We start from the raw sequence: 13689 nt of genomic DNA, 5'->3' as shown, positions 1-13689 counted from the left end.
TTAAAAATCATTAACTGTCTCTGTTACCAATATCAGTTAAGGACAAGAAACCTTGGGCCAATATGGTGCTTCCTTAAAGGTTACTGAACTATGGCATTAACTTGTGATAATGATAAACATTTGAACTGTGGTTTTATTTCAGACTGAAGCTACCACTGCTATCTTTTTGCTATGCAATTTTGTAGGAGAAAAAAAAATCCTGCAAGACAACACGCTTAGAATTTTTCTACTGATTTACTAGGGTTATTTGCAAAAGGTGTTGACACAATACTATTTCAGATCTGTAATCCTACACTGAGGAGTTAGTGAATGTTGACCATTATTATGTTTACTCTGGCCTTAATGATTATGCTGGTAAGAAGCTAGGGATGTAGCTGAATGCAAATACATTATTTGGAATGAACAAAATGTGTATCTAAACAGAAACGAATACAGCAATAATCATAGCAATCACACCCAGTTTGGGTTTAAATCTGAATACAGGTACAGATACACAAACAGATACAGATATACAGATACAGATAAAAAATAGTGTAGGATAAGAAGCATAGGGTTGTTGATTTTATGAAAATTTGTATGTCAGGTCTCCTCAAGGGTCTTCTCTTGTCTTCTAAAAGAGATTTCACTTGACACCCCCATCATTAACCAATTATGTTGTAGGGTTTCCCCACAGGGACAAACTGAAATCTTTAGGGTTCTAAACTTGATATGTACTCATTCTCCATCAATGTAATTGTTCGACCTAATTTATAATGATCTATCGTTTGCTTACATCCATTTCTACGAATGTTAATAAATTCCCACAAAAAATCAGTAACAATCAACTTACTGGATTGTTTACTTCATCTTCTGATGTCTCTGTGCCATCTTCCTCTTCCTCAGGAAACTCCATGTCTGATTCTCCAGGTGCTATTGGAACACATATGTTCAAGCTGGGATTGGTCATGTAGCTGTCCTCCCTTTCTGAAGTGACATGTTTCTCTGCATAACTGCTGATTCTCCCAACAGTCCCATTGCATTCAACATGGTTGGTGCCATGACCCTTCCCGGTTGCCTGGGCTTGCTTATTCGTGTGCCAGTGTGTGGCCAGGTTGCCGTTGAAGAAATCCTTGATGACTCCCAGGATCCAGCTGAGGCCAGAATATATGCGTGCAATGGCTATTTGTAGGTTGTTCATCTCACCATCCTCCTCTGGAGCAGACAGGTTATCAGAGCTGAAGGAGCTCAGCAACAGAGCCAGGAAGAGGTTCAGAACCTAGGGACAGAGAAGACAGAGAGAGGAAATGTATCTCGTTGCTTTCTTTTCAGCAAAACTTTTGTTGACAATTACAACATTTCTAACATTGCATAAATTAGCCTTGGAGGAATGGTTCCATTGGGTAAAGGATGCATTAAAATCTATACCTGAAGGCCAAACGTCTCACACCACACCACACTAAGCAAAATGGGCTCTTTTCTTTCTAGGATTCCAGGTAACTAAATCATACTGGTCTGATTCCAAAAATGTCAGCTGATGCTTTATCTTGAATTTACCCACTGAGCACCTATAACCACAAAGATAATGCTACTCAAATCTTCATTTGTGGCCACCATCAGTTGGTCCTTGGACCATTATACATTGACCATTAAATAAAACAGGCCCTTAGAGATGACCCAGTCATAACAAAGTTCTTCCAACCTCTGCACATAAATATCTAGGTACTGGTATCTAGTGCTTGCCACTAAATACTGGTGGGAAGCCAATGTTCCTAAACCTCTTCTTGCTGGCAAACGTTTGCCACTCCCAATTCCTCATCATTGCACCATGCCATAGATTTTACATTTACATTTATGCCATTTTTCACAGACACCCTTATCCAGAGCAACTTACATTTATTTTCTTTATACAACTGAGCAGTTGAAGGTTAAGGGCCTTGTGCAAGGGCCCAGCAGTGGCAGCCTGGCAGATCTGAACTCACGACCTTCCAAGCAGTAGTTCAACATCTTAACCACTGAGCTGTCACAAAAATCCCTAAGATTTATTCTTCTCCCTGCCTTGCTTATGGCCTTTAAAACTTCTAAGCTGCACAAACTCAGACAACTTCCAAATCAATGCAACAAATCTATTATGCTAATAGAGATACTAATAAAGTTTGTATTAAAGAAACTGGTTAGGAAATAAAACATCAGTAAAGCATCATGATTGTTGCCATGCAAACATACTAATAATATCCTTTCAACTCACCACCAGGTTTCCAATGACCATAACCAGCATGAAGACGAGGATGCACAGTGGCTGGCCAGCCACCTCCATGCAGTCCCACATCGTCTCGATCCATTCACCGCACAGCACACGGAACACAATCAGAAACGAGTGGAAGAAGTCCTTCATGTGCCAGCGTGGCAGAGTACAGTCCGTGCTAATCTTACACACGCAGTCCTGGTAGTTCTTCCCAAACAGCTGCATGCCAACCACAGCAAAGATGAAGACGATGATGGCCAGGACGAGGGTCAAATTGCCCAGGGCACCCACAGAGTTGCCGATGATTTTTATCAGGGTATTGAGTGTTGGCCATGACTTGGCCAGTTTGAAGACTCTCAGCTGAAAAAAAGGATAGATGGATGAATAGATGGATGGATGGATGAGGTTATGCTGAAGTAGGTTTTGCTGGTGTCATTTCTAATAGATTGGCTGCTCTGATGTGACCTTACCAGTCTGAATGAACGGAGCACTGATAATCCCTCAACATTGGACAGACCAAGTTCCATCAAACTCAAGCAAACAATAATCCCATCAAAGATGTTCCAGCCTTGCTGGAAGTAGTAGTATGGGTCCAGTGCAATGAGCTTCATTGCCATCTCAGCTGTGAAGATCCCAGTGAACACCTGAAGACAAACAATTAAGTACAGAATAATCAGCAACACATTAGCATCCATATCTGTGAATTTGTTTCATTACTTTGGAACAGTACTATGGAATTAAATCGTGAAAAGTTGTTCATTAACATTGCACCTTTGGCCTTTTAATTAAATTGTACATGAAATAGTGTTTATTCATCCTGTTTTCCTGCCACATTTTTCCTGTATATAGAGTACCAAGAAATCAGTGTCCGGCTACTGATGGCATTAGTCAAAGAAGCAACAATGAGGCCAAGAGTAACTTTGAAGGAGTTAGAGAGATCCACAGCTCGGATGGCAGAAACTGTTCACAACATAACCATAACCCAGACACTGGACAAAGCTGGGCTTTATGGAAGAGTGGCAAGCTATATGAAATCCCATTTGGAATTTGCCAAAAGACATTTTGAACCCAAAGTTCTCTAGTCTGATAAGAGCAACAAAAAAAAAAGAGCACAATGCTCTAGATTTGGAAGAAATCCAATCACCTTGACAACACATCCCCAAAGTGAAGCATGGTGGTGGAAGTAACATGTTGAGTGTTAACTTTCAGAGGTGCTTCTCTGAATAATCCCATCTTTCTCTGGCTATCTTAAACAAATAAATGCTCATGAAGTAACATCGACATTATTCATAGGTTAAAGATTGAGTTTACACCACGTCCTGAACTAGATGATTCATAACATGATGTATAGTCTATTCTCACCAGGTTCCCCACACTCAGCATGCCATTAAATTCCTCAGTCATGGGGTAATGCTCCAGAGCCATAAAGAGCGTGTTGAGCACAATGCAGATAGTGATGGCCAGGTCCAGGAAAGGATCCATCACCATGACCTTTACTAACTCCTTCAGACCAAGCCATGCTGGAGAGCACGTCCATATCAGATACTTTTTAGCAAACACGTACCAGCAAGGAGGACACTTCTGATGTGTCTCTTCAAACTCTAAGATATACAAATAAAGGAACATAGTTGTTAATAATTACTGATCTGGACTAAGACCACAAAAGCATATACCATCTTTAGATGGCTGTGTGTCTACCACTATCTTGAAGCTGATTTGGGCCCTTTAAAGTATCTGAGAGGCTATTATAAAATGAGATATATTGACTGCTGTCAGTTACAATTTCGCAATGGGACATGTAAATGATATTCTTACAGAAACATAATATTGCCACAGGCCTTTTGGTCTATACTCTCAAACTAATAGTGACATCATCCTTCAGAAATTGCCCTTTGTCATAGATGAGAAATCACAAAAAATATGAAGGAATAATTTGGCTCAAATAAGCAGTTGCCTGCAGTTTGCACAATATGGCTACTGGTTGTCAAAGAACAATAAACACAGACAATGATAAGACTAAAAGAAAACATTAAAAGGTTGAAGCCCACCATCCAATGCATCACTGAAGAAACTGACTGAGCTGAGTTCTCGCTTCATGCAGGGAGACAGAGCTTCTATCTTCCCTTGCTGCATGGATTTGCTGACTTCATAAGCATGGTCTTCTAAACATGCCAGCTCCTATTAGTCACCAGAGACATGGTGTATACTTAAGACACATGTTTTGCATTCACAACAGAATATGACTTGTCTCACTTATATACAATGAGGTTATTTTTATAGCCCAAAATCATATTAAATGTTTTCAAAGAACAGTCCAAATAGTGTGTAGTGCAATTTAATAGTGCTGTCCATCTGACCTCTTTGACCTTTTCCATGCTGTGTGCAGGAAATAAGGTAGGTGTGTGTGGGCTGATGCCACCAATTGTATTCTGGTCCGGCAAAAGTTCAAGCCGGCCATTGATGGCAAAGCTGGGTTTAACAGCCTGGGAACAGTGGCTCCTAATGCTGCTTGTGCGGCGCTTGTGCCATGGTATCACTGTGGATCCTGCCCGACTCCGTCCCTCATAGAGGACACTGGTTTGATCATCAGCCTCAGAGTTTTTGCGCAGATGGAAAGTGAACACACTGCTATTGCTGCCCCTCCGTGTGCTCAAAGGATGGGAGGAGAGCGTGGCTAGGAGTGAGTGCACAAACTAAAGGAAAAGACAGAGAATGGGGAAGTGTTGAGTGTTGGGACTGCCTTAATAGGAATGGCAGAAATCCGCAGAAATCCTACCTTCTCATCAGGAGGATCATCTTCTGCTTCCTCTGACACGGTTCTGTAGGATCTGGATCTATGCTCTCTGGACTCAGTGCAACTAAATGGTGATGGAGACATCTCTTGAAATGGACTCAGTTCGGCTTCCTTGCTTCGCTTTCCTAATGCCTGGCCGGAAGCATTCAAAATTACTATTTTACATTGCTTCTAAATACTACTGGTGTGATTGTTTCGTAATCAGATTCAAAGACCAAGTGCACTCAGTGTCATCTTATTTATATGGTGACTAAAATATTCAATTAAAGACCAAAGCAATGCATGAGTGTTAACTAAAATGCACCTTATCAGATCCATAGATGCACACTAAATTGTTATATAAACAGTTATATACCAAAAACTGTGTGTAATACCATCGGGTCTCTGCGAAGCTGGTCCATGGCCAGCTGGAACTCTCTCTCTTTTTGCCAGGCCTCAGCAATGGTGGCCTGGTTCTGTTCCTCATATGCCATGGCCACTACAGCCAGAATCAGGTTTACCAGATAGAACGAGCCCAGGAAGATCACCAGCACGAAAAAGATCATGTAGGTCTTACCAGCTGAACGTAGAGTCTGCCAGAAGTGAGAGGAGCATACATAAACTTGAATGACTTTAATTTTCAATCATTGTGGCTTCATATCTGTTTCACTCAGCAATACCTGGTGGTAGAGGTTTTCCCAGTAGTCTTGTGTCATTAGTCTAAAGAGCGCTAGGAAGGCCCAGCCAAAACTGTCAAAACTCGTGTAGCCATAGTTTGGGTTTCTCCCCATCTTCAAACACTCAAACCCATCAGGGCACTTTCTGTATGGCAAAAGTGAGGCAAGACACAGATACACACTCTCAAAATAAGACAATATACCCATCACCCAAACAGGTAAAGAAATGATACTCGACTGGATAATCAATCACTAAGGAAAGAAAAAAATTGCTTATTAATGTTGTCTATACACATGTAAGACCATTGAGTATTACAGGATAAAAATTACACTAGCTACTGATTCATTTTGTCATTGGAACATCACACGTTTGAATCCTTACAAGGCCACAGCCATCCATGGCCAGGAGTCCTCACAACACTTGCCAACTGTTGGTATGAATGTATGTGATAACTGTTGGCTTTTCATGTCTTGGAGGAAGTGCATGCTAACCTTGTCCTCCCAGGCTAGTAGCTGTCAAGCAATAAGGGAGAAATAGCTAGTAGCTGGCAGTTGGTATTGACTAAAAAGGCCAGGATAAAGTGGTTACTAAAATGGTTGCATATTATCATATTATCAGAGAAATCCGTAAACTACGTAGGCCTCACAAGACATCAGCAAGGGCGGGTATTAAGGTTTCAAAGGGATTCTGATAGATACCTGAAGTTAGATGTGTATCTAGTTGCAGATTAACATTTTTCCCCAAACCCAGTGCCCTCATCATCCCATCTCTCTGTTACCATGGCAGCATTAGGTATAAGTGACAGGCAGTGTGGAGGGTAGAGTGTGAGGGAAGGATCATTTAGTAATGGAACTATAAACAGCTGGAGAGGGCATGGCCTCAGTATACAGACAGCGATAAATCTTTTAGAGAGAGAGAGATAGAGAGAGAGAGAGAGAGAGAGAGAGAGAGAGAGAGAGAGAGATGCACACAAGTTTCTACTGATGTCTGTTCAAGTTATCACCAATATATCACACAGCCACACCCTGGTACAGAGACACAAGGATTTGGATAGGATTGATTAGTTTTTTTATACAAAAAACTGGCATTGCTTCAGTCAGGTCTGTGAAGAGAATGAGAGAATTCGGTCTAAAATCTATGCATTAGTAAAGCTCGGCTCTGTCCAGGGTTGCTATGCAGTCGGACATACTCAGAGTCTCTATAGTAACAATGACCTGGAGGCGGTGGCCAGAGGACACTGTGGCAAACTGCCTCGTGGGAGCAGCCTCTCCACAGTAGTGTGTGTATGTATGCGTCAATGCCAGACGAGAAGTGCTTTTGATTCTCTGATTGCACTGAGCAATTTCATGCAATTTACATGTCCACTGTAAATGGACCACTAAAGTGACCACTTTTTGATTCCTGTGAGATTTTTTGCCAATGCTGATAGCTGGTTCAAATCTAAAATTAACTGGATTAAACAAACTTGATTTATCTACAAGGACAATTGGTTAGACATATCAATATATCAAAAATGTTATTAACATATTTTTAAAAATATATAATAATTTAAGACTATTCATTGGTCATGACTTGTTCTTTAAATTCCCAGGACCCATCTGCAACTACACACATTTCCAATTTTTTTTTACTGTATGAACTGAATAATGTAAACGTTACTGAATAATATTTTTTTAGATATTTGAAGATAAATAACTACATAATAGGTCAGGACTTTATGTCTGAAGTGCATTATTTTATTTCCAAAATGCAAACTTTGCATCCCATTGTGTATATGGACACACATTTTTGGGATGTGCTGTATATCATCCACTGTATGCATGAAAATTTGTGATTTTATTTAACAGCTGAACATGAAAGACAAGAAAGAGAATTTCCTTTTCATAGAGTACAGTCTGTTTCATAGAAACAGTCTCTGTTATGCTTTGGGAAGCATTTTGCTGTCATAGTTCAAGTCCACTCATTCCTTTAGAGGGAAATTCCTTTCATTCCACTCATTCCTTTCCTTTGTCTGACTGATACCTTTATCTTATGAGTAAACATTTATTGGAGTAGCCTTCTATCTTCCAGGATGATCCTACCTCCTTCCAAAGGGCATGAGGGCTCACTGAATGGTTTGATGAAGATGAAAATGATGTAAATCAAATGTTATTGCCTTTACAATCACCAACTGAACACCTATGGGAGATTATGGACTGACATGTTCGATAGTATCTCCTCCACCACCATTAAAATGTAGGGACTATCATTTGGAAGAATTGTTAAAGGTAAATTTCCAGAGACTTGAATTTGTTCTGGTAGCTTGGGGTGGCACAACCCCTTACTAAGACACTTCAACTTCAGAGTCGGTCAAGAGGCACAGTGAACAAGAGACACAAAGTGAAAGGGTGAGGATGTGTGTTTGTGTATGCATGTGTTAGACAGAGAGAGATCGAGGGAGAAAGAATAATAATTACTTTTCAAAATTCAAAAAAGAGCCATTAAATTCCATGCCCACCAAAAAAATAGTGATACAGAGACCCTCCATCACAGAGCACTGAGATACCATTAGCTAACCCTAGAGAGAAGCCTCCACAGCAAGCTGGTCTTGGAGCTGACTTTACAATCCAAAACATGTCCAGCCAAACCCCAGAGCAAAACCCCAGACAGACCCAATCAAATCATTAAAACACAAAAAGAAAAATATCTAAAACACGAGATAGAAGCAACAGCTCAACATAGTAAATTAGAATGTTATCTGTCCCTAAACAGAGGATATAAATCGGCAGAATACCTGAGCACAGTGACCAACCCTATTCTAAGACAAGACTAAGTCATGACCATGTACAGACTCAGCGAACACAACCTGGCCATAGAGACAGGCAGACACAGACAGACAGACCTGGCTACCAAAAAAAGACAGGCTGTGCTCCCACTGCACACAAAATGAAGTGAAAACAGAACTACACTTTTTAACAACATGCCCTAATTATACACAAATTAGCAAAAATATTGTTTTCCCCATTTCACAACTCATGAAAAAGACTTCAAGCTGATGCAAAATAAGAACAAACTCCCACACCTGCTAGGAGAGATTTCACCAAGCTCAAACCTGGCTGCTAGGTTTGTGAAGTCCTGTCACAACAAAACAGTGGAACAGGACCACCATCCACTCAATAACATCAACACTGTAAACATGCACAAAATGCTCAGACAGATAATAGTGTATTTTCTTCTTCTTTTATAGCTATTATTTTATATATAAAACGTTTCATTGTGTGTGAATGCGTGTAAATGTATATGTCTGTAATTTAATGTTACCAATGCTTTGTCAGTGTAAAGCCTTTTACCATGCCAATAAAGCTACTTGAATCTTGAAATCTTGAGAGAGAGAGAGAGAGAGAGAGAGAGAGAGAGAGAAAGAAATGAACAGTATCCATAATCCCCAATGTTATGCTAGATGGCAGCCATTAACAAACCTACAGAAGAGCTTAGCAGGACCAGATGTGAGTTTAGAGGGCAAGTCCTCCACACAGCAGTGGCTATGAACTGTGAGTTAATGCTGTCTAGGGTTGAAACATTTGAATCCATCCCCACAATCGTCCATGAGAAGAGAATGACGCACAGTTCACATTACTTCTATGTGCAATATGTTACGCACACCCTCTACATGCTTTTCTTTCCCTTATGCTGCTAAGATAATTTGCTGGACATCTGTTTGTTTCTTTTTTTCTTTCTTTCTTTATAATCAAAATAGGATATCTAATGGATGTTTTCCTTCTAGATATGAAACCCTTTAATTGTATCCAATCCTATTTATTTATTTATTTATTTTTGCTAGAACATCGTTATACATATTCCAGACCATGAACAACAGCTTTCTGTGTTAACCTCAACATGCTTTCTGCTTCTGGTTCTGTTCAAACAGAGTCAGATTTGTAACAGTACAGACAGTGTTTTAACTCAGATGCGTATTGAATTAGCTCTGACAGCACAGACCTATTTGAGAGGCACTGGGATTTATGGCATTATCCGATTAAAAAACACCCACTGTTGCTCTGATCACTTGACTGCTCTTTGTTTCGTAATTTAGGATCTGTTTGATGAATCTGTTTTTTGGTGATGGTCATTAAGGTGAATGTGTGTGTGTGTGTGTATATATATATATATATATATATATATATATATATATATATATATATATAGTGTGTGTGTGTGTGTGTATGTAGGTGAACTTTTTAAACAGGTGTATCATACGACATGTGGAGGCTTATGGGTATGTTTGGTACCTGTGCATGTCCAATGAAGAGTATTTAACTGAAAACTGTCACTTACTATATTTTAAAGGAAGCTTTAAAATACAGTGTGTGAACTGTACACAAAGTCAACATTTAAAGATAAATTTTCTATACTATCAACCTAATCTAATGTAAATGATAATGCGAGAATCAGCTGACTAAAAGAGAAAACGAACAAAAAATGCTAATTGAGACAAATACCCAGGGTAAAATTAAACTGAACAGGGAACACCGATTAAGTGACACAAGTATCACCAAAGCTCAGGTACTGGCTCAAAAAAAAACAAGTTCTCACATACCCAGCATCACTGCTATATCCACATATTAAGGCATCCTTGGCTCCTTCAATTTTGTAGAAGTTTTCTGAGGAGTAAGCGGACAGCACATGTAATGCCAAGAAAAAAGTCTTTCCTGTAAGACGTCTATCAGGACATTATTGACGTAAGATGATGAGATGAGAGGATTCTCTCACTATCACAGATTTCACCTAAATTGCTATATATTAACATATCGATTAAAACTACATTTTGTTATCTCTGAATACACATAGCATAACATAAATACAATCGAATAAGTCTGTCTGGGTAAATGCTATAGCAGAGCATTTACAGCTTCATTGTACCTTCACTGCTAATGAAGTCCTTTATGGAGTGCCAGGTCTTGTTGTTACAGAAAAAGCTTCCATTTCCTGGGTATGTGGAGTTTACACAGTGAGCGGTGCTGCGAACACATTTCTGCCGTAGGACACCCATGAAGAGCTGGAGACCAATCAGAGCAAAGACACTAAGGCAGAAGACAGTCAGGATCATCACGTCTGCTAGCTTCCTTACCGACTGGATCAGAGCTCCCACAATGGTCTTCAGACCTGGACAGGTACAATGCAACAACATGTATGTAAACTTGTGTACATGGATTAACTCTGACTTCTTAGTAACTGCTAACTCAGACCATTTATTTAAAGTTTATAGTAGACAATATAATCAAATGTTTGATGTGTGGTGGGCTAGGAAAAGCTTTCGTATGGTGAAGCGTTCCTGAACTGGACATACCTCCATCACAATTAAAGTTTAAAAAAAAGAAAAAATTACATTTAAAGATTCCATTCCAACTATGGCGCAGGAGCAACGTAGACATTTTGACAACCAGCATCTGATTACGAACTGAACTGATTAAGTTATATCTGTGATGACTCAAAATAAGGAGATACCAGGGTTCTTCCTCCTCAACATTTTTTTGTGCATTCTGAGATGCTTTTCTTCTCTGAACAGTTGTAAAGAGTGGTTATTTGAGTAACTGTAGACTTCCTGTCAGCTCAGACCAGTCTGGTCATTCTCCTCTGATATCTCTCATCAACACGGCGTTTCAGCCTGCAGATCTTCCGCTCACAGGATGGTTTTTTTATTTTTAGCACCATTCTGTGTAAACTCTAGAGACTGATACACATGAAAATCCCAGAAGAACAGCAGTTTCTGAAATACTCAAACTAGCCCATCTAGCTAACAACTATGCCACAGTCAAAGTCACTGAGATCACATTTTTCCCCATTTAGATGTTTGAAGTGAACATTAATTTAAGCTCTTGGCCTGTATCTATGATTTTATGCATTGAGCTGTTGCCACATGATTGGCTGATTAGATAATTGCATGAACAAGCAGATGTACAGTTGTTCCTAATAAAGTGGTTGCTGAGTGTGTATTCAGTTTGTAGCACCCAAACATTCTTATCCAGATCCACTTTCGGAGCAATGTCTGCTAAGTATAGTGTATGGACTGTATGTGATTCTATCAGTGGCGTACAAGGGCTCTTACCTGGGATGACGGATATGGTTTTTAGGGCTCGCAGGACTCTGAATGTTCGTAATGCTGAGACATTGCCAAGATCCACAAACTCTGTCACATATCTACACAGAGTGGAAATCAGATACAGGTCAGAGCTAGCCCCCATCCTCATTGTAATAAGCATATGAAAATAATGAAATGGCCAATCTAAGTGCAAAATGGGCTCAGTAAGACTTACCTTACTGACTCCAGACTCAATATTTACCTTTCCTTCTTAGCTAAAGTGATGGAAAGTGTGGTAGCTGCACTATCATGGCCCCCTAATAATCCCCATCCCTGAATTGGCTACATCACTCTCTCCTCTCCACTAATAGCTGGTGTGTGATGGGCGTTCTGGCGCACTATGGCTGCTGTCGCATCATCCAGGTGGATGCTATACACTAGTGGTGGTTGAGGAGACCCCCCCCATACAATGTAAAGCGCTTTGAGTGTCTAGAAAAGTGCTTGATAAATGCAACTGTACCCTTCCCTGAGGCTGGGGCTCAAACTTCTACCTTTATCCTAAAGACTAGCTAAAGTCCATTTATGCTGCTTCATTTTCTTGTTAAAGGTACACCATATCCACGTTCACATGTGAAAGAGAGAGGTATTTCAGATACAAAAAATGTACCTTTGAGGGTACCACCCCAGCAACAAGGAGGGTACAGGTAAAGGTACAGATTAGTACTAATTTTTCTGAGCATGTTCCTCATTGTATATGACTGAGTATCCTCATTTGAAAATGGTGTCGATGATGTGGCTCTTAACACACATATAACTGATATTAGTGCAGCTTTTAATATTATAAAACATAACATACTTCACCCAAATGAGTGGCACAGCGTGATAGTGACACAGATTGTTCACTGCACCTGTCAGTTCAGGGGTTCCTCATGGGTCAGCTCTTGATCCACTTCTCTTTATGACAATGGCTTTAGCTTTGACTGCTATGCTGATGACAGATACTATATGTATACTATGTAGCACCAGATCCACTACCACCACTACCATCACTCCACACCAGGAATTGGCAACATAAATTTCATAACTAAAGTTCTTAAAAAACGAAAGTTCCTTATTATATTGAATGTCATGGTGGTGCAGAGGGTAGCATTGCTGCCTCATGGCTTCAGGATCCCCAGTTCAATCCTGAGCTTGTGTTATTGTGGCGTTTACCATGTTCACATGAGTATCTTTTGGGTTGTCCAATTTCCTCCCAAAAAAAATGTATGTAGGTGGATTGACTATGCTAAATTGCTTGTGGGTGTGTGAATGTGTGTGTGTGCCTGGTGCCTTGTCATGGACTGGCGTCCCATCTGAAGTGAATTCTGCCCTCTGCAGTCCTGAATATCCAGAATAAAGTGCTTACTGAAGATGAATGATTGAATGAATGAATTATACCTTAATAATACCTTAATTATACCTTAATTACACCTTATCTTAACAATGCTGAGAAATGTCTTCATTTTCTCCCATACTGATTACCCTATTTCTTTTTTTTTTTAATCTTCCTAATAAATCACCCTCATTCTCTTCCATTTATACTTCTATTTTCTACACTTTCAAGTCTTTTTAATATACTTTTCATAAAGCTCTTGATTCTTAGAGCCCTCCTCGTACCTTCAATACATCTGGCAGCTTGACTATAATCCTATTCATTAGACTTCCTCTATAGATGGTTGGCCATTCAGTGCTATTGCTCCAAACATTGTTATGCTCTATCCCAATCAGCACTAGTCTTCTCCATCTGGTGTATTTTTAAGCGACTGAAAATCAAGTTCAAAATTCGCTGCAGTCAAAATTCCAAAAGCTCAAAAGAAGGTTTCTCATAGTTATAAAGTGGCTATAATTATTGAAAAGATCAACTATTTTCTATTTTCTATTGTCTCCTCTTTTTCTGTCATTCAATGTCAATGTCATTCT

At 39.7% G+C, this 13689-nt stretch overlaps 1 protein-coding gene across 1 annotated transcript in view; it reads right to left on the bottom strand.

The window, feature by feature from the left end:
• Positions 1–13689, bottom strand: part of scn12aa (sodium channel, voltage gated, type XII, alpha a) — a 34987-nt gene that overhangs the window by 9958 nt on the left and 11340 nt on the right. Inside the window, exons 6-17 of the mRNA XM_053651165.1 lie at positions 11758–11849; positions 10572–10814; positions 10249–10312; positions 5675–5816; positions 5390–5587; positions 4998–5147; positions 4579–4914; positions 4270–4399; positions 3584–3822; positions 2692–2865; positions 2225–2581; positions 830–1255 (exon numbers count right to left, since the gene is read on the bottom strand). Coding sequence (XP_053507140.1) covers positions 830–1255; positions 2225–2581; positions 2692–2865; positions 3584–3822; positions 4270–4399; positions 4579–4914; positions 4998–5147; positions 5390–5587; positions 5675–5816; positions 10249–10312; positions 10572–10814; positions 11758–11849 — 2551 coding nt within the window. The remainder of the gene's footprint in view (positions 1–829; positions 1256–2224; positions 2582–2691; positions 2866–3583; positions 3823–4269; positions 4400–4578; positions 4915–4997; positions 5148–5389; positions 5588–5674; positions 5817–10248; positions 10313–10571; positions 10815–11757; positions 11850–13689) is intronic.

This window comes from Ictalurus furcatus, chromosome 20, assembly GCF_023375685.1.
Source record: "Ictalurus furcatus strain D&B chromosome 20, Billie_1.0, whole genome shotgun sequence".
Taxonomy (NCBI): Eukaryota; Metazoa; Chordata; class Actinopteri; order Siluriformes; family Ictaluridae; genus Ictalurus; species Ictalurus furcatus.
This window is presented reverse-complemented; position numbering and strand designations above follow the sequence as displayed.